Genomic DNA, 21,410 nt, shown 5'->3' on the forward strand with positions numbered 1-21,410 from the left:
ACACGCCAGTCTATCTTTTTTTTCTGACATCCACATCCACTGTTTCTTTTTTTTTCACACTTGCAGGCATAAATGCACACATGCACACACAATCACAATGGTCTCTGTTTATCTGATCTCTTGTGCTGGTGGAAAAAAACAAGGTGGCCTTGGCCAAGCCTGCCTAAAAAAATGGCTTCACAGTTTAAAGACCAAAGCTGCTGTTTTATGTCCTCGACAATTCATTTTGTAATTTGATGACAAGGCCAGTCATAGTGCTATTGTAGACGCACTCTGACCGAGCTTTGTGTAACCAAAGCTCTTATGAAATGGTATTGTTTCTATTTCAAACTCTTGTCACTAATGACATGGGGCATCACATGGAACAATAATACATTTGTCAAGTTCCTTTCAGAGGTTAGATAAAGGGCTTTTGGGGTGTTTTAAAGGGCTGAGACCTGTAACAAAAGAAGTTTCTTTCTAATACATGTGCAGATTTGGCTTTAAAGATTCAAGATTCAAAGAGGTTTTTTTGTTATATGCACAGTATTGACAATGAAAGTATTGCAATGAAATGAAATGCATTATCAGTTAGGTATGTAGAAATCAATTCATGGCATGTAATGCAGGTGTACAGCCAGACCTTGTGGGGTTAAGAGGTGTGCACTGTAGCCATTCTTCTAAGGCCTCCTTATTAGATGCTTTATTCCCAGCAGTTTGATAAACCGCTGTTTTTGTTTGTTACATTGGCAAAGCTTTGTGTGACCTTCCTCTTTCCTGTTTATATCATGAAGATTTCAACACTTGACAGTCTCTTTTAAAACTCTGAAATTAGAGACAGGCCTTAGGATGTGGGCTTGACTGCATGGGAATTTTATCACGCACTTCAAATACATGTGAAACGATGTTGTCGTTATTGTGAGTGAGAATGAAGATGAAAACTTGTTGTGGTAAAGATTTCCTTTGTTTTTGTCTCTGGAATATATATATAGCTTGCTACTGCACTAGAAGAGCACCGATCCCAGAGTGCATTGCATCAGCAGATGGAGGAGCTCCAGAGACAGGCGGAGCTGGAGCAGACGATCAACAGAGGGAAGCACCAGGTTCTGCTTCTACAGTGTCAGAAAGACTGCTCACAGCTTCAGCAGAAGGTGCACGCTTGTTGGCTGAACACAACCACTGAGCACATCACATTACATGAAATAATAGCAAACTGCATATGTAACGTAGAGCATTTAATTAAACATACATTATACTCAACACACATGCACACACCCATCTCATTGGAATGTTACATGCAGGGTATCTTATTTAACCTGCTGTAGTCTACCTACTCTTCCCTTGCTTACTCTTTTTTTCGTAAACCACTTTACCAACCCATCTACTTCAGAGCTTTTCTTTCTACTTTGTGTCTGATACCATTATGATCTTGTCATTGATGCCTGCTCTGCTCTGTACCTAGGGGTTCTTTGTTGCTGCTCTCCCTCCTCCTGGGTTTCTATATAATCATGTGGCAAAGCCATACTGCTAAATATAACCAAACATAGAAGGCAATTGAACTGTTTGTTGGCAGGGCACACCCACGACAGATCACTAGTCCCCTGAGAGGGCTAAGAACACCCACTATTTATAATAACATGCTCATCTACGGCAAATTTAGAGTCCCCATTTTATCTAGCATGCATGTCTTTGGATGGTAGGCGGAAGGCAGAGCACCCACAGAAACCCCACAGACAGATAGGCCCCAGAACTATGACCTTCATGCATTAAGGTGACATGTTAACCACTAAATTATCATGGAGCCCATGCTTAATTTATATAGGTCATTTTTGCATATAGTTCTGTTGAAGATGGGCTTCATTTATACGTAGGGGCTGGTGCATCTGCATCTGATCAGACATTACCTTCTACATTTCTGCTTACAGTGCATGTGTGAAATTATTTCCCCCTGCATGCGTTTTGCATTATTAGAACAGACACTCTTGCATGCAGACAGCCTGCAAAATATTGTGGTTTGTCTGAACAGAGGAGCCGTGACAGAGTGCTCTGTCAGATTTTAAAAGCCAGACAACAGAAAACGATGACACACAGGTGTACAACAGGCTTTGCACACACACTCGGATATCCCCACAGAATAATGGCTTACAGTGTTGTGCAACAACAAAACACAAGGAAATTTCAACAGCATCAACATCACTGATATGACTGGCAATTAATTTCCACAGTGTAGTAAAATGTTAGCTCCCACTCTTTCTCACTGCAAATCCTCCTCCTACCCACTTCTTGTGAAAAGTTAATATAAGATACATTGTAATACAAAATATTACAAAACAACACTTGAAGATCTTTATTTTTTTCAGCAATCATTTGAAGGAGCTAGTGTAAGAACAGAAGCCTTATTCATTATGTGAAATGTATTAATGGAAGATAAGACCTTTAACATTCACAAATTTAAATCTTCTCCTCCAGCTGGAGGAGAGACATCTGGAGTTAAATGAGCTGCAAGAGGAGCTGCAGCAAGAGAGGAGACGCAGAGAGGAGGAGAGGAGGAGGAGGAGAGAGGAGGAGACTCAGCGTCAGGAGGCCCGAGAGCTGATGACTGTGAAGAATGCAGAACTACAAGAAGAGGTGTGTGTCATTGTCTGCACATGTGTGTTTGTTATCATGTGTGTCTGATGTTCAGATGAATAAGGAAGACCGAGAAAGAGTCAGAACAAAGAGTTTTCCATTCGCTTCATATATTTCACTGGTGTGCCAACGCTGTTAATGGGCTGGATTAAATTTAGTAAGTGTGTTTTTGTGGAAGCGTGATCGCAGCCAAAGTGAGCGAGAGAGTTTCAGATGGAGAGAGAGAGGCGGAGAGAGAGACGGAGTTCATATTTGCTTTGGCAGCAGTGTGTGCAGTGATGGATGTCCAAATGGAGCTGAATTAAATTGTGAAATAAAATGTGAAAAGATGGAAGCTGTACCCAGAGGAAGCAGGGTGGGAACTTGAAGGGAAGATTTTAAGAACAAGGACAGGAAGTGATGAGCAAGAGTGTCTCTTTTAGACATGGTGTGTGAATGTGTATACTTCTGGTGTGTGTGTTGACATCATGGGCGCCTGTCTTGAGGGGAGCAGTCACGACACACACCAGCTATCTGACCACAAACACACACACACACACACACCCAGAAAAAAAAAATGTTGATTTTTAGGTTGCCCTCTTGGTAAACGTTCTCTCTTGTTTAACTCTTTTTTATTTCCCTCCATCTTTATTCTTTTGTGTTTTCAAGACACACAACTAAACATTTGGGAACACATCCATGTGTAATCCTGTTAAAAATTCACACAAAAATATTAACTGACAGAGAGTATGTCTTGAACAGTTTGTTGCACATCGATGTGCGTCACTGCAAAAAATGTTTTTACACAAGTCAGAATGATGGAAAAAGCTATCAAAGATCCAACTGTTCCCTGAGTCAATCATTAAATTAAATTACTGCCTTCTGTCGTCTCCTCATCACCCCTTGATCACCTCATGTCCCCTGTCCTCCTTCTCCATCTCTGATTCATCCAGCTGAGCTTTGTACCGCTGTGGTCTTGACAGCCCTCTAACAGCCCCCCTCTCTCTTTTGTCCACCCACTGTCTCTTTAACTGCCTTCCTTTCAGAGTGCCTGTCCAGATAGGTTCAGCCAGTTCAAGGTGCCCTGATGCCAATTTCACAGCTGACATGCTCTTTTATGTCATTCATGGACCTTCAGCACAGCAGCACCCCACCCCCAACCTAAACTACCCTTCCGTTCTTTCTAATCTAATTTAAAGGGGCCATTTTTTTACTCTTCTTTCTTTCTTTCTTCCCTTCCTTCTTCCTTTCGTTCATTCTTTTCTTTCTTCCTTTCTTTCTTCCGTCCTTCACTCTGATTCCTCCAGGCTTTTAAACATGGACAGACCATAGCTTTTATCGTCCACTTCTTTATAAAAGTTCTATTGATTGATGTAAATGCTTGTGTGACTTGTTGTTGGATAGAGATAATTGCCTTTTGATGTGACCTTGTTATATCACTTTGTTGCTAAGCTACTGTTGCATTTTCCTCAAGTGCTAGAGAATAACTGTGACCTTTCACCCACTAATTTTCAGAGAAAGCAAATATCTTCTAATCTTCTTTTTTGAAAGTAATGGTAATTTTTAGGACTACAAAACAGGTCAACCAAGAGTAGAGCCTTTAACAACACAGCCACAATTCACTAAATATGTTTAAAAAAATGATGTATGCATGTCCAATCAAAAAAAAATATGATTCACTGTTGTTCTTTTGTCTTCCTTGACTAACTTTGGTTTATTTCTACTTCACACAGACATGTCATGTAACCATGTCAAAGACTGCTAATGCATTAAAGGAAGAAGGTAACTGCTAGGCTGAAAACAAACCCTGGCTAGTCAGCTTTTCAGTTATGTTACTTTCCAGGAACTTCATTATTTGCTGTGTTTACTGTTTCATTCATTTACTAACTGTCAAGCATTGGTTCCTGTTCCTCATATTGAACTGAGGGCAAACTAGATGCCACACTGATTCACTATCCCATCATGTGGTACAAAGGGGTATTACACAATAGTCCACACAGAGCAACAATTTTACAAGATACAAAAACAGAACATGTGTTATTGTAGTTATATTAATGTTTAATTTAATAAAATCTGCGCTTTAATAGTTGAGTAAATTAGTAGTATGAAGATTTTTTTCTATATTCACAGCATCTCGTACTGTGGCTGAGATAATATGGAGATGAAGCTGTAAATAAATGTGTAATTGTCACATGGATGCACACTACAATACACACAGGAAGTGCTCCATTCAGTCTCTCTCCTCTCTTCTACTCTCGCCTTTCTGCCCCCACCCTGCGGTGCTCTGTCTGTCTTCTTTCTTTATGCTGTCTGTCACTGTCAGCACCCTGCCTGTCTCTTCTGTTCTCCCTCCCCCTCCCTCCTGTCTGCAGCTTTGTTGCAGCTGACCAGGACAAGAGGAAAAGGTCACCGCGTCTGGGGGAAAAGACGCCTAACCTTTAACCTCCCAGTTAGCACTGAGGTCACACAACACAGAGACCACACAACACATGCAAGGTCATCTGTGTGTTGCTTGTGTGTTTGTGTGTGTGTGTGTGCAAACTCTCTTGAGCTGATGCAAGCCTATAAGCATGTGTGCGTTGCCATTGGAATGTGGTTTACACTGCTAGATTAAAAGCAGGGGCAGGGGCTCTGTGAGTTCGCGTGTGACTTCCATCTAATAGCCCTATAATCCTGCTCTCACTACGAGCCCCTAATGATGGCTGTCTCGCACTGCAGCTAGGATTGCATGCACATCACACACACACACACACACACACATGATCTAACACATGCCTGCATATAAACAGGCAGGAAGGAGACTCAAGGCCTTCTCACACACAAAAAGGAAGTGGCCGAACATGTGTGCAAACTGTCATACACGCTATCCCAGTAATTACATACAATAGTGGAAGGTGTGACGCACTGCACATGGAAAGTGGATTTAGTGGCAGCTGTTAAAACATACATAATATGATAATTACAGCCACATATAGAGAAAATTATTTGTGATACATTACAATACAGTTTAGTCATAGCAGTAGAGACATACTGACATACTGTTCATGTACATAAACACAAACTCTTTCTTCATGGTGCAATAAGGTGTTGCACATATACTGGTTAACCCTATTTATTCATAAATGTTTGATGTACATTTATATGCTTATATAAACTAAGTCTAAACATATTTAATGTCATCTGATATTTCACATAGAACCAGATTAATAATGTGATAAATTCTAATGTTGGCTTAGACCATTTTTACTTGTCCCATGTGGCTGCTGTTCAGCTAAAGTTACATAGTGTTATTAAGCCCATTGTTTTATAAAGTGCTGTCTGATAAGAGGGGTGGATTAAATCTTCGATGGAAGCCATACAGTAACATAACCAATGCTGCTAGGTGTCTAGTGTTTAGATTTAAAGGATGTAAAGTACATACAGTACATATTAACAAAGATGTAGTAATGGTAGATTAGCACACATTTGAATAAAATCTGTAAGCAGTGTGCGTATAGGGCCTTGTGTCGTAATTCTGAATATAAACTCATTTATTTTTTAATTATGGTCTGTGAAATAAGTTGACTATTTGAAACAATTTGCCGTATTTCAGTCCTCACCTTCATGCAGTGTGTGCAGTGTGTGTGCTACGTGTGTGTGTGTCTCTGTGACTGTGTTAGGGTAGCTTGCCTGTTGGGGTCTTACTGACCCGAGACTCTTTGACTGTGCTGTGTCATCGAGTCGTTCTGAATGGTCACCTTTTATACCGAACCCCTGACAAAATTGATTTTCAGATTGAAGTGGCAAGTTGCCTTCATTTCCTTTCCTTCACACATTACTTCCACATTTTGCACTGATTTGAGGATCTGCATGGCAGATGGACATAATGAGCAGGGGAAATTAGCAGTTACAGGTGATAAGCATTGATGTTTCACTTAATTCACAGCATAGAAAACCAGTCACCAACTAATGTTTTGTTGGTGTCAGTTTTGTTGGCTAAAACAGAATCCTGAGTACAAAAAGTATAAACATATTATGAGTCAGTAAACTAGGGTGGGGTGGCAAGAGGCCACCACTTTCCATACTTTGTCAGAGAGGAGCCTCAGATAAGTTTTAAAAAAAATAAGGTCACCATCACTTACAAACTTAAAACTAGCAAAAGAGACACATTTTGCTCCATTCAGAAATCAAGTTAATATTAGCTTCTGTCACATCACATGGGACCAAAAGAAAACAGCATAATACACATTAAATGACAAACCACTATTTATGCTTTTACTAATATACTAGTGTTGTGTCCTTTTGTTCCTCTTCACAGATACCAATTTGACTGTGACTGTCTCTGCTGTCATTCTTAAAAAGAAATATACATAAAGATATCCTTTGTTTATTTGAAAGAAAGTGAAGTCTTTCCAATGAATCTACATTTTACATAACTAATGAGTAGCACAGTGTATTTATGTTCGTGTGCTCTCTCTCCAGGTGGCATTGCTCCAGGAGACAGTAAGGAGGGAGTGTGAGGAGAGGGAGGAGCTGACTGCTGCTCTCTGTCAGGCTCAAAAGGAGCTCTGTGGCCTGCGATCCCCAGCATCTCATCCGGGCACCTCCAGGCCTCTTCTAGACCCCACAGGCCGACGCCCACCCCCAGAGAACGAGAATCTTCGTCTCCACAGTCAAACCCGAGTAGCCTTCACTCGCTTTTCAACCTCCCCAAACACACTCCAATCCCCCACAGACTTCACAGACAAAGACAGGGGCCAGGCCACAGGTGGAGGAAGAACAGAGAGAACTTTGGAGGCCTTAGATGGAGAAAATAGGGGGGGAGGGGCACTGTCAAGACTGAGAGCAAGCAGGGCAGAGGGTAAAATCAAACGTACGGTCAGATTAATGATGGAAAGGAAGGAGAAATTGTAAGAAGGCATCAGGTTTTAGAATAGAATACAATAGAATATACTTTATTAATCCCTTTGGGAAGGTCCCTCAGGGAAATTCGGGTACCAGCAGCAATACAACACCGACAGTAAGAGCAAGATTAAATAGAATAAAATAGAATATAAAGCTAAAGGTAAGAGGAATTATGTACAGATATTGCACACCAGCATAGATGGTACAGATGAGTTATTGCACATAAATTATTGCACATGTGTTGTATCAGGCGGGCTGTACTCCTCCCTCCTTCTCCTTTATCCTCCCCCTCTTGCCAAAAGCAGAGTTGTACAGTTTACACTTGTTGGAATCAAAATGCATTTAGTGTTCTAGTGTAACAGTAATTAAACTGTATTTAATAGTGTGTTTTTGCCTCTTAACACACAAATACATGTGCAAACAAGATAATACACAAGTCCTGTTCGTACACCAGTAAACTCCCAGCGCACACGCTCACTGACAGACATGCACTTGTTTTCTCACAACCTGACTCACACAGTCTCACTGGCACGCACAGGTCTACACAAACACCCACACAGGCACGCACATAGACATGCAGACACACACACACAGTCTGTCACAAGGGCAGGGCTGAAGGAGCATGACAGCATGTCCCTTGCCACCCGTGGACACAAACAAAAGGCAGGCAAACACAAAAGAAACTGTACGGCAGGCACCCCCAGACGCACGCACACACACACACACATACACAACAATTACCCAGCCCTCTCCCTTTAGGCTTTGTGTGTTATTGACATCATTCACTCTGTGGAAGGTCTTTCCATCCCTCCCTTCTCTTCTCTTCCTCTCCCTCTACATTTGGGATGAATTGGCATGGTGGGAGAAATGTGTGAAGAGTGTGTGTGTGGGATGGAAGTAATTTCCCTGCTTATTGGCACACATGCACCCCAGCTTTTTGTTTGACGTCTCTGTGTCCTTCTCCTCCAGTCCTTCTGTGAGACAAGGCACACATGCACTTCACCCCATTTACATAAAAAGGTGTGATTGTAGTTAGGACGTTCTGAAACACTGAACAAAGAACATTATGTGCTATTACGATCTAATGTTCTAACTTTTATGTATTTGTCAGTGAATCAAAGGGTTAACACATAAACTGGTAAATGTTTTTTCCAGAAATAGCTATGCAATGAATTCTCAGTAATTCATTTTGATTTTTTGATAAGATTAAATTACTCTGCGAAAGACTTTCATATGCTACAAGCTGTGGTTACATCATTATCAGTGAGTACACTTCCCTTAAAAACACAACAATACGAGCACCCTGTTTGTTGCTGTGCAGCTGACTTCTTGTTGCCTTCCTATGTTCGAGTGTTTGGCCTTGTGCGTGTTTATTCCCTTTCATGCTGACTTTGCTGTGTGCGTGCGTGTGTTTCAAGGAAGTGTTTGTTTCCATCCTAACACCTCCATCACTCACAGTCTGTATTCACACAATATCACAGAATGTCATCGATGGTACTGTCATCATCACAATGCACAGTGTTTTACTTCCCTGTGCATCTGCTTCGTGTTAGCTTCAAGGTTCAGCTTTACAGAGAAAAGTAAGTGAGGCTTAAATCAAATTAGGACCCATCCGATTGAAATGTAACTCAGTTTCTCTGCTCATGTGCTGGGTCTCTAAGTTGATTCCATAGTGCTGCTTTCACAGCACTGTGGAGGACAACATGAAGAACTACAGGCAGTGGACAGACCCCGAGACCAGTTGTCCACTGGCACTTTGATGGGTGGCTTCTGTGGAAGGTACCTACTGGAACAAGACAGTTGATCTGATGGCTTGAACAGTGCCGACAGTCCGTGCTAAAGATTTGATGGGAAAAACCAATCTGATTTGCCTGCAGTGTGACCGAAGCCTTAATGGAATGCAGCCATTGTTAATGTTATTACTTACACCTGTGCTTTTCCTGCCTATATGTCTGCCATGAAAAGGGTCTATTCCAAACATGTGCCGACCTTTTGACAGCTGCTCACATAATGACCTTTGACCTTTCCTTTTATCCCTGTTATACTTCCTCCTACTGTGACCTGGATTTCTGCTGTGTATATATACGAAGAGATAACCTCTTTCTAAGCCCGTCAGAGGCACTAACATGCTCTCCCTGCTCCTCCTCTGTGCCACAGAAGACACTGTGTTCTCTGGCCTCAGACACTTTCTATCTCCTTCTGTCCCTCCCTCTAAACACAAACACTCATCTCTTCCTCTCTCTCTCTCTCTCTCTCCTCCCTCTCTTCCTCTCTCTCTCTCTCTCCTCCCTCTCTTTCTCTCTCTCTCTCTCTCTCTCTCGCTCAGTACCTCTGGCACACACACACATAAATCTGTCTCTGTGTCAATATTCTTTTAATCTCTCTGGCCTTCTTTTGGTATTCAACCCCTTTGACCCTGTTGCTAAAAAGCAATTCCCTCTCAGCCTCTCCTCCTCAGCTATCTGTGCCTTCACTTTATTTTTGATCCAGTCAGCACTCCTTTCTACTCCCCTCTGCTCTTTTAGTGGGGCTTATTCCTTTGCTCATGCCCTTGCTTTGTAGCCCTTGGCCTTGTGTCCTTCTTGGTTTTGTGTTTGTGTTTGAAAAAGAGCTATGGGGCATGTGGTGTGTGAGAGGAACATTGGGTCTAAATAGATACAACACTTTGAAACTCCTTCTACATCTTGATACATGCGTAATAGACACACAGCATAAAGCCCCCTTAAGCTGACATGAATGCCGTTTCGATGGTTCTAAAATCACCCTGACACACAAACATTCATATGTATACACACGTATGCTATGCACACGCATTGAGAGTGTGATCTCCTTGCAGTAATTATCAGAGCAGGGCAGGCATGCACACGTGTCCTTGGGGAATCTGTGTGAGTTGCTCGTAAACACACACGCTTCAGGGAGTGGCGTGTGTGTATAACTAAGCCCTTGTTCGTCACTGGGTGTCCCTGAATGCCTCTCTCCTGCGTCGTTATGGTCGTTTTGGAATTCTGCCGTCCCGTGAGCCCTCCCACACCCTATAATTAGTGTCACCCGGGCAACTGGAGAAAGAATGCTCAGTATTCTTGTCGTCGTGGTAACTGCGTAAGTGCGGAGGCCGGAGGTGCTGGGTGTAGGTGTTGCTTAATGACAGGGACAATGAGACCTCAGTCTGCCACTTCATGTGGTGCATTAGTAAAACGGGGTAGGTAAATGGGTATATGTGGATGTATGGATGTGTGTCCCTTACATGCCACACAGACCCTCAGACAGGTCATGGAAGTAGACCCTTTTGCTGTGTTTACATGCTGAAGGTTATTGCTTACAATGGGTGCAGAAGTATACAAATAACCAACCATGCCAAAGGTTGGGCTTCAGATCACTGTGAGGTGTGTGTACCCTATCCCTGCGCACTACACACAGCAAGTTGCTATATTATTATTTTACCTTTTATGGCATTCAGTGTGGACAGCAAAGTAGGAATTTCATCGTACAGGGAAACCTGTTTCCTTACTGTGCAACGCTTTGAATCTTAAATCTTATATGTTTTTCTGCAGTTTTGGAAGGTTACTGTGAAACTGCCTGCACTTTGTATCAGCTAGTTTCATTGATAAAACCTCATTTAGGAAAATACATCATGTGAGAATAAAGCAACCCAGTCCAGTGATACACCAGATATGAAAAAATAAAGTAATAATGATGTTTTGATGAAAAGAAATTGATAACATTCCTCCATAGAGCCAATTATCATCAAAAACAACAGTAATTAAAAAGATGATGATGATTGTTGTTATTATTATTAGAATTATTATTAATTATTATAAAAATATTATGATATTTATTATTAGCATCATCATCATCATCGTAATAATAACTTTGGTTTTGACAGGTTGACATACAGGATGTAAAACAGAAAAGCAGAATAGAATGGAAGTGTTTGTAAATGTGGATGAAACACTAATAGAGTGAAGCCTGCAGTTGACTTTGTAGCATTGGGGTGTTGACTGGGATTCTGTGTCAGGATGCCCATTGATTCACTTGGGGCAACCACGTTTTTTTTCAGTTTTCATTTACTGGTGGGTCTCTAGTTTCCTCTGCTGTTCATTTCTCTTTACTGCAAGGGCTAAATTGTGACTGAACACTGTGTTCCTGTACTGATTGTTCTAAGGATCTGTGCTTTCTTTGACACTATATACACACAATATATACACACAATATATATAGCAAGAGGCTTTAAAATATGTTCAGAAAATAGTAGAATAATATAAATCCCCCCTCCGCCCCCCTGCCCTGAAAAAAGTTGTTGCTTGTATTTAAACAGCTAAATAGACAGTAGCTATGACAAAATCAGTCTAAACTGTGTGTAGAACATATAAACAGTGTTTTTCCACATCTCAAAATCATCTCGTAAACTGTTTTTGTCCTGTTTCCTTCTTCGGTTTAAATTGGCGGATGGATATGTTCCAGACGTAGTAGTGAGAAGTCCGGACTTTCCGTAAAAATACGTCACAGAAACTGTCGGTGGTGAGTCGGTTTCCTGGTGCTGCCTTCGGGTGACGACGAAAATATAAAAACTTGAGACACGACCACGATGATAAAAGTATACAAAATATAAGCTGTGACGCCTTTTAGAGATGATTTTATACGTTAATACTTAAGACGTTTTCAGCGATGAAAGAAAATTTTAAACAAAAGTAGGTATCATTTTTGTGACAGTGTACAAATATTACGTAGATAAATATACATTTATTTTGGCAGTGTGTACTTAATTTGTGAATGTGAGACTTGTTACAAAATTGAAAAAGAAAATTGATGAAGGAGAAATAAACTAATAACTAAATAAACCAAACCATTACACCGTACTTGTTACAGTAATAGTGTGTGACTTAAAAAGCAGAGGTTGCTTTTTTGATTTTTTCCGAAACTATTTTACCACCGCGGATGTGTACGAACATTTGTGTCTTAGCGGGTGTGCTGACGTCATACTTTGTCAGGAACCCTGCGCTGCCGTCGTCCTGTCGAGGCAGGCTGAACTGAAGCTGGTAACTGCTAACTTTCGAGTGAAGATGGCCGCAGGTCCTCTTTCTGTATCTTCCAATGCATCTACTAACAACGATGGCATTCTCATTGGTGATAAAGTTTACTCGGAAGTCTGCCTTACGATAGATAACTCGCTTATACCGGAGGAAAGGCTGTCTCCGACACCGTCGATGCTCGACGGCCTCGACCTGAACACGGAGACCGACCTTCGCATACTCGGATGTGAACTAATTCAGTCGGCGGGCATTCTTCTTCGGTTACCTCAGGTAATCCGCACTGATTTGTTAGAACGCAGTAAAGCACATTTGTTTTTACTAGATGTACCCACAACAGTTCACATTTCATAGCTATATAAATATCAGATGTGTCACGGCCTGGATATTAGCAGTTTGCTAATGTTAGCTCGTTGGCGTGGTGGCGTTAAAATGGCGGCGGTCCATTGTGCAAGGTTAGGCCTGTTTTCACATGACGAAGTACAAATGTTGTCTTCTGTATTTCTCTGGACAGGTTGCTATGGCAACAGGCCAAGTGCTTTTTCATCGTTTCTTCTACTCCAAATCCTTTGTCAAGCACAGCTTTGAGGTAAGTTTGTATCTGGACTGGTAAGCTGCCGGTAGGCTAATGATGTTAGCAAAGCATAACGTTATAGTTACGTTGGCGGCAGCCATATTGTCAACACGCTGTCCGTTTTCGTGTTAAGATGAACACGAAGTAAAACACGTTACAATAACACTGCGTAAGGTGTGTTAAATTTATGAACTTATTCAAAACTCAACCTGTCATTGTCTGAACAATGTGTCTGTGTCTTATGTAAAATAAAAACTATTAAAAGTATTTATCGGAGTAACATGCTCACTGAGACAGACATCACTTTGTATAAATGTAGTTAATGTAATCTCCATTCTTGTTACATATTTTGTCATGTTGCCCAACTCTGTCACACTGGAGTGCTCTTCCTATGGTTGCATGTCTAAAGTTTCTTTCTCTTGTTCTTCCTTCCAACTTTCCACTGTGATTGTATTTTTCCAGATTGTGGCTATGGCATGTATCAACTTGGCCTCTAAGATTGAGGAAGCACCAAGGCGAATACGAGATGTCATCAATGTTTTCCACCATTTGAGGCAGATCAGGGGCAAAAAGTAAGTATCAGCGTTGAATTTTGAATTTTCTAATTTAACACATTGTTTGTCACATGGAACATGCCGCATTGTGTTTTTTTTGTTTTGTTCTTATCCAATGTTGTATGATGCTCTGTTTTTCCTGTGAAAGTGCCCTTCTGTTTATCCATGTACTCTAAACCATTTTAAAACCTTTCAGTTTCCGCTTCACTGGTAGTTTCAGAAGTGTAATTGTCTACATATAACATCAGTTTGACATTACACTGAAATTGATTTCTCTACAATCTGGCTTCAGAGAATGGAGTTCATTTAAACAAAAATGTAAGACAAGGCACATCTTCTTTGATGGGGCCTTTTGTCTTCATAGAAGTCTGTTCATGTCAATATTGTAGACCTTGGTATTAACTTGGCTTCTTTTTTCCCTTGCAACCAACTAACAGCGACCAGCTACATTTACCAAAGCCTGGGTGATGTGGAATGGTACGTAAGATGAAGCGGTCGGCATGACAACCATGATGCGAGGGGGGCCTCTCTCCTCCCCCAGGCCCACCCCACCCCCTTCCTGTGGGAGACTCCCGTGGTCTGAGCCACCGCGGGGCACTGGGATCGGGGAAGACAGGTTGGCCGAAGGTCCTTGGCCCCTGGGGCACCTTGAGGACTCCTGTGGTTCAGTCTTAAGCTTTGGGTAACTGTCCGTCTTTCTGCGGACCATTGGGTAATGTAGTTTCTTTTTCTGACTGCTCCTCACCATGCATTTTGATGAAATGAGCAATAGCCCATTCACCTGCTGTGATCCATGGCTTTTTGAGAAATATCACCTTGCTTGATGAAGCTGGAGGAATAATTGGTTACATGTATTCATTATAAGTTATGTTTAGGGTTGGTGCATGTAATGTAGCCTCTATTAGTTTGGGTTTATTTACTGTTGTGGCCAGTAAAGTAAGGGTACTGATAGTGGTAACATCCCTGAAGTAGATTTGTTTTCATAGTTTACTTTGATCCTTTTGAGTTTTTTATGCATGTGGTTTGTGCATGACATTCACATATAAACTTTGCTTGAGACACCAGAGTACATTTGCTGGTTCTGAAAAGGTTAATGTCCCATTTATAGCTTGAGATATGCTGATAAGTCAGCTCTTGTGATGTACACAATTCAGGAAGTGACTGGTTAACATAAAGGAGACTAATGAGACATGAACATTAAAGCTATGAGTGCATCTAGATTTTTCATCATTTTTTTTTTTAGTTCTAGATCATTTTTTTAGCTCTAGATCTGCACGAATAGCATCTTCATCAAATGTCTCCCAAGGCATCTGATGATGTATATTTTATTTCTTTGAGTCAGCATTTTGGAGCTTTTTTAGTATGTATGTACAGTACATGAGATTAGGGAACCCTTAAGTGGATGCATATTTTTATTATGTAGTCATAGGCCTACTTTGAAGACAGTTTGTATATTGAAGTTATGAAGTCAAGGGTGATCGAAGTTGATATTTCTTTCAAAGCTGTGGCACGAGGTGATTGAGGTCGAGGGCCGTCTACATATTCCACAAGCTTTCGCTGAGACCACAGGAGTCAACAAACCCCAGCAAATTGTCAGGCATGCAAACAGTTAAACCTGTTGCTTTGAGTTGGTTGAAACGGGGGAAAAAAGAAGAGAGTGCAAGAATTCAGAAGGGCACTATCTTTGTATTACTTTTCTTTCATTACGAAAAGGGGGGAAATATTATTTTATTTTGATTCCTTTACAAACCAGGACTCCAAGTTCATTGATACTTGATCAGAACTACATAAATACCAAAAACCAAGTCATCAAAGCGGAGCGGCGGGTCCTAAAGGAGCTGGGCTTCTGTGTCCATGTCAAGCATCCTCACAAGGTGAGTTCAAGTCACTCATGTTTATATTGAGTAGTGAACAGTAGTTCAGGTATTCAAACTGAGCTTCACCCATATAGGACGAAGCATGAGCACATTACTGTCACTTCTCAGCAAAGGTTTGTGTTCCAGGGATTATTTCAGTGTTTTAACATGCACTGGATGTTTGATTTCAGATCATTGTCATGTACCTTCAAGTTCTGGAATGTGAAAAGAACCAGACGTTGGTCCAGACGGCCTGGTAAGTTCCATTTGTAGTTCTTTATTGACCAGTCCCCACAGCTGCAACCTGTGTCATGTCTTGGAGAAGTGCCACCAGACCTGGGCTAAAGATGAAGTTGAACGAGTTTCAAATGGTTGAATTTCTGAAGAGCACTTGATTTATCTGCTAGGATCATAGGAGAGACCCATAAATGGACACAACACCTATCAGATAAGTGATACTATAGTGCTCCTTGTGTTTTATGGCACAAATTTAAAAAAGCATTCAACAACTATTTTGCCCAGGTCTGACAGCGACATTGCCTCAGTCCACATGAACCCATCCACCCCTTCTTTTTTTCCCTAAAGGAGCACTTTGTTGTATTGAAAACCTGCTACTTGTCTTCTCTTGTCTGCCCTTACATGGTTTGCTTTAAAGTCTGTTTAATTGCGGTGCCCAGGGAACTTGGTTTAACTTTGTCCTTTCTCTCTACTCTTTGATTAAAGGGTAGTCCATGCTGGTAAGTCACATAAAGAACCTCTGAACTCTGCCTCCTCCAACCACATGACCTCAGGAAGCTCTCCCCATTGGCTGGCTGCCCCTCTCCTGACAGCCAATCCCAATGCCGAGATTCACTGATGGGGGCAGGCGGGCCTTTTCCAACAGCCAGCATCATCTTGTTTTCTCTTGGGTGTCCAAAAGGATTTGTATTTTTGGTCTTGCTACAAAGCTTTTTAATTGTAATTCTATTTTTTATAGCTACAGATTAATTTTGAAACTTTTTCTAGTTTACTTTCATTTAGACGTGAAGTAAACATAGCCAGAACAGAATAACTTTTTTGATCAGTTTACCTGCCTATTTATATATTGACAGTAGAATACTGTGTCTTGTCCCCCACTGACGTGGTGTCCAGACATGTGTCTATCTTACAGGCTGATCCGGTGCTCAGGTTTTGCCTCCAAGGACCTGTCTCACCCACGCAGCACTCAGAATCCAACGGCAATGTGTTATCTGTAGAAGCGTTGGCATAGCAGTTTCAAACTGAACTGTCAAAAGAGTAGGCCAGGTCATTTGTAGAAGGCAGGTTAGGCAGGAAGCCATTTCTTGAAATAAGATAGACACAGGGCACCTTGTATGGAAAAGTGTCACCATGATAGTTTTCGTTAAGAGCTTTGGTATCTTTCACATGTCGTTTGTTTTTGTTGGCTTCTATGTTTCATAAGGACATAGATGGTCACATCACCCTGTACTCGCCTTATTCACAACTTGGCCATTTCGTCATTCCTAATCCACTCTTAATGGCTAATCTCATTTAACCAATGTCCTAGAAAGCCCTCTGACAGAAAAGTTTTGTAGCTCAGAGATTTTTCTGTAGTGGCATACAGAGTAGTGGCATAGATTGCACCTAATGACTTTCAGAGAAGATGAACCACAACAAATAGTGGAATGAAATCAGTGGTCTTATGGGGCTCACTTTCAGGTTGTTTAAATGGGACCAAGTTGCTGTTATTCGGTGAACCCTTTGATCATGACAGTCACAGTACTTACCATGCAAACGGACCTATTATGCTAAGTCCCAGCTCCTTTTGTCTGAGACTTTGTATTGCATGATGTAGTTTCTCACCTGGTTCTTTTTCGGCTGCTTCTGATAGGCTAGCTCTCTGTGAAAGACTGTTTCTGCAGTCTTCCTCTTGCTGTTGTGTAGGTTGATAGTAGCACAGCTTCTCTGCTTATTTCTATTTGTGCAAAAAAATAGCAGACTTGTTGCAACAAGTTATTTTAGCAAAAAGTATTAATGCTTAAGATATTGCTTTGGCCATTAATAGACTTTACATATAATCCCACAGTTGTTATAGTAGAATTTATGTTGTCATGTTTGCAAGATGTGCAGAGAAATTTAGGGTTTACGTTTACTTTATTTGGTGCTTTTCATATGAACATTTTATATCATAAGAAAAGCTGGAAGTTCTTTGAAAGACTATTTGGACCATTTGCGCTTGGAGCACTTAAACATGCCACTGACGATGCCAAAAATTAGTTGCTGCATGGCACTATCCCTGCTGTGTCTGCCTGTTCCTTTCAGAACTAACTGAAAGTAGCAGCTGCATTCTACATGAATGCTGTGGAGCTATATCCCTGCATGTGCCCCCACTCTACAGGCATGCATCATTGTCTTAGTCATGACTAGTTGTTATCTAGTCACTATGAGGTCATAGTGTTGTAAAATGGTCTTCGCAGGACATCTGTAGACCTCTTCCATTTGTGTTTTCATGCTTTGTATGTGACGTACAGCACTCCATGGATGCCTGAGAGAGAAATGGACAAAGTTAAACTTGACAGATGGAAATCTGTCACTTCAGCTCTGTGATTGAAAACTTTGTAGTTGTTTTAATTCATCATGGCTAAAACCATCCACAAATAGTCCATGAAAGGGTGTTACAGTGTTAATACTTGTTCAGAAGTGGTCAACTTCAAACACCTGGATGGGGAGGACAGTATTGGTTTAACTGCCTTTGTGTAGAGAAGATGCTATGTTTTTGTTTCTGTGTTCTTTCTGCCCTAATAGGAACTACATGAATGACAGCCTGAGGACAAATGTCTTTGTGAGGTTCCAAGCTGAGACTATCGCCTGTGCCTGCATATACCTCGCAGCCCGAGCTCTGCAGGTAAAGGAAATGCTGACTTTTTCCACATTGACCTTCACCATACACATTTATAGCTACACAGTGTAGTTCCTGTGGCATTTCTGAACATGTTTACTTGATTTTCCTAGATACCTTTGCCATCCAGACCTCATTGGTTCTTGCTGTTTGGAGCAAGTGAAGATGAGATTAAAGACATCTGCCTCACCACCCTTAAACTCTACACCAGGAAGAAGGTAATTTTATTTGTTGTTCAGACTTTTGTGCGTCTTAAGACACGTCGTTCTCCTGAAATAGACTAATTTATTTTCTTTCATCACAGCCTAACTATGATCAGCTGGAGAAGGAGGTGGAGAGAAGGAAGGTGTTTTTGGCAGAGGCCAAGTTGAAGGCCAAGGGCCTGAATCCTGATGGCACCCCTGCGCTTTCCACACTGGGTGGCTTCTCCCCTGCTTCTAAGCCCTCATCCCCAAATGTAGTAAAAGTGGAAGAAAAGTCCCCACAAGCCCTCAAACCTATTAAGAAGGAGCCTGACAATAGGACTCAGCTCAAGAGTCCACATAACGGGTAAGCAACAAACCTGTAGTGGGGTGCTGTGTTATGTGATGGTTTTTCTGTGTCAACAATCAACAACCTGGATCTTTTTCTTACAGCTTAAGGAAGGAGGTGAACAGCAGGAGTGGAAGTCGTTCGCGTTCAAGAACACGTTCAAGGTCTAGATCGCGGTCTCCCCGCCGACAGTAAGACACTTTATTAATAGTACTAATTTAGATGTCACTCTGTGTGTAGCTTTAACTTTCAAATGTATTTGATGTGTTCACAATTTGTTTTATTAAATGAACTTTCCCTTTGGTTTCCACAGTTACAACAGCAGACGCAGTCGCTCAGGGACCTACAGCTCTCGTTCACGTTCTCGCTCTCACAGTCGCAGCCCAACGCCACGGCGACATCAGCCGTCGCCCCTTCTCCCCCATCTTAAGTCAAAGTCCAGCCACCATAGCAACAGCGATTCAAAGCTCAGCGGACGTCACAGCAACAGCGGTGGAGGATCTGGCCACAAGAGGAAGCGCTCACGCTCTCGGTCACGGTCTCGCACTCCAGTCAAAGCAGACAGGGACCGCGACAGAGAGAGAGAACGGGAGAGAGACAGAGAGCGCAGCTCGTTTGACCTGTCTACGAAGAAACACAAACATGAGCGAGGAAGTGGCCATCGTGGAGACAGAAGGGAGAGGGAGAGGTCTCGATCCTATGACAGGGAGAGGGAGAGGGATCGTAGCCACAAAAGCAAACACCACGGCAGCGGTGGGCACTCAGGACATAGCCGCCACAGACGCTGAGATACACAGACTGGCTCTGGGGACGATAGTCACACGATTTTCAGTATACACAGGTCAAGTTGATGTGTTCTCTCAATGCTTAGTGCTGACATCGATAAACGGCAATGCATGAACCCCCTAGTCTGTTCATTCACTGCCAGTAAGAGTTATGTCAGTTTAATTTGTGTTACAATTGAATTAATAAGGGGGCTAACCAAATATCTGTCAGATGACATGCAAACCAATAATGTGCCGCATTATCATGACACTGAGACCTGCATTCTGCCCGTTTGCTGGCATAAGGGAACACATCAAGTTTGATTTGTTTGTCAAGCCTCAATCCTCCATAGGTTGGTTTCTTGGTAACTTGCATGCCTCTTAACCAGACCCTTCAAATTGTACTATTTAGTTTACTGTCTTTACTTTGGTTTTTGTAGAACAAATTATTAAGCAACTTTTTGTCCCAGTGAAAACACTGGGAATCCTACACATAGCTGCATCCAAGAAGCCTGTGATGGAGTGTGTTTTGAGTCTTCTCTACACACTAGCAGCATACTTGGCAATCTGAGGAACCCAGGCAGAACATAGTGGTCTGTTGACAGGTTTCCTGGCATGTAGCTTTTTTTCCCCCTCCTGTTTGAGGGAAGGTACCAGCTCAGTGTGACATCAACCCCAGGCCTGTGTTTCTCATCACCTCCATACATACTTTCCAAACGATCATCTAGCCCACTCTCGTGTTATTGTTTTATATGTAAAGTTATTGACTTTTGGGAAAAGGAAACTTATTTACAGTGTAAAGATGGATCAATGTCCACTGACCAAATGTGAACGCTTTGATTTATAAAAGCACGCTGCTCAGTGGAAGGATTGAATAAATGTAAATGTCATTCAGGAAAGATCAACATGTTTGCACATTATGGGACTGACAGACTGGTGGTTTTTGTTTCTTTTCTTTTTTTTTATTGGACAGATGTACGTTGCAAAGCTGTATTTCATACGGTTCAACAAAAAAAAGAAACTGGTTAGATTTTTTTTTTCCTGCAGGGAATGCAGACTTGATTCAAAAAATATTTTAGGGTTGTCAATTTGTTACACTGGTTTTTAGTCTGCACGTGTTAATGTCCAATTTTTATTCATAATAAATGCGTTATGCCACTGAATTGTACTTTCTTTATTGAATTGGCGCCTATTATAATAAATTGCTCTTGGAGGGAGAAGCATTTTTTTGATGCTCAAGATGCAAACATTTTTGAGTTTGTGTTGTATGTGATTCACGAGGAGCTGCAGAACTTCAACCTCAACCTGGTTCCTGGGAGGAGTGGACAATTTGATTGAAATTCATTAGCTGGTGTTCCTAATATTCTGTGGAACACTGATGTGTCTGCTATGGCCACCAGAGTGTGCTGTTGGCTGTAATGAATGTACGCAGGTCATACTGTAGAAATTCAGTTGAATAGGATAATAAATGATTACATCATTATAATCCCATTGGCAACATAGTTACACACACAGTTATAACACAAAGCAAAGCTATTTAATCACAGGTTACATAGAGTGTCTTTGCCAAAAATAATGTATAACAAATTATTACCAAGAAAAGGCCTCAGCCAAGTCTTAATGAATGAGAACTTTGTAAATGAAATTATAGGTTTTTCTCTGGTGGATTTCATCATATGTATCTTAAAAACAAATGCAGCTAGTGAAGGCTAGAAGGCCTAAGCTGTGCTGCTACAATCAATACATTTTTACAGAG

At 41.5% G+C, this 21,410-nt stretch overlaps 2 protein-coding genes across 5 annotated transcripts in view; both read left to right on the forward strand.

Moving 5' to 3' along the window:
* The window catches only part of lekr1 (Leucine-, glutamate- and lysine-rich protein 1), a 63,965-nt gene extending 56,481 nt beyond the window's left edge, over window positions 1-7,484 (forward strand). The window contains exons 10-12 of the mRNA XM_028420186.1: window positions 972-1,130; window positions 2,449-2,607; window positions 7,048-7,484. Of these exons, the coding sequence (XP_028275987.1) occupies window positions 972-1,130; window positions 2,449-2,607; window positions 7,048-7,479 (750 nt within the window). The 3' untranslated portion in view covers window positions 7,480-7,484. The remainder of the gene's footprint in view (window positions 1-971; window positions 1,131-2,448; window positions 2,608-7,047) is intronic.
* Window positions 7,485-12,458: 4,974 nt separating this feature from the next.
* On the forward strand, window positions 12,459-20,817 carry ccnl1a (cyclin L1a). 4 transcript variants are annotated; one of them, XM_028418862.1, is made up of 10 exons: window positions 12,459-12,770; window positions 13,012-13,086; window positions 13,534-13,643; window positions 15,379-15,499; window positions 15,673-15,737; window positions 18,266-18,365; window positions 18,473-18,577; window positions 18,664-18,908; window positions 18,995-19,081; window positions 19,204-20,817. In XM_028418862.1, exons 1-10 carry the CDS (start codon window positions 12,531-12,533, stop codon window positions 19,676-19,678), a joined length of 1,623 nt encoding a protein of 540 aa, XP_028274663.1. In that variant the 5' UTR covers window positions 12,459-12,530; the 3' UTR covers window positions 19,679-20,817. The 4 variants fall into 4 exon arrangements, 3 of the variants coding, with proteins under 3 accessions (XP_028274663.1, XP_028274665.1, XP_028274664.1); XM_028418863.1 differs by lacking the exon at window positions 12,459-12,770 and adding an exon at window positions 14,063-14,241 and having other exon boundaries at window positions 13,055-13,086; XR_003671551.1 differs by lacking the exons at window positions 18,664-18,908; window positions 18,995-19,081; window positions 19,204-20,817 and adding an exon at window positions 16,205-16,218 and having other exon boundaries at window positions 18,473-18,500.
* The last annotated feature ends 593 nt before the right edge of the window (window positions 20,818-21,410 follow it).

The sequence above is a fragment of the Parambassis ranga genome, chromosome 13 (assembly GCF_900634625.1).
Source record: "Parambassis ranga chromosome 13, fParRan2.1, whole genome shotgun sequence".
Taxonomy (NCBI): domain Eukaryota; kingdom Metazoa; phylum Chordata; class Actinopteri; family Ambassidae; genus Parambassis; species Parambassis ranga.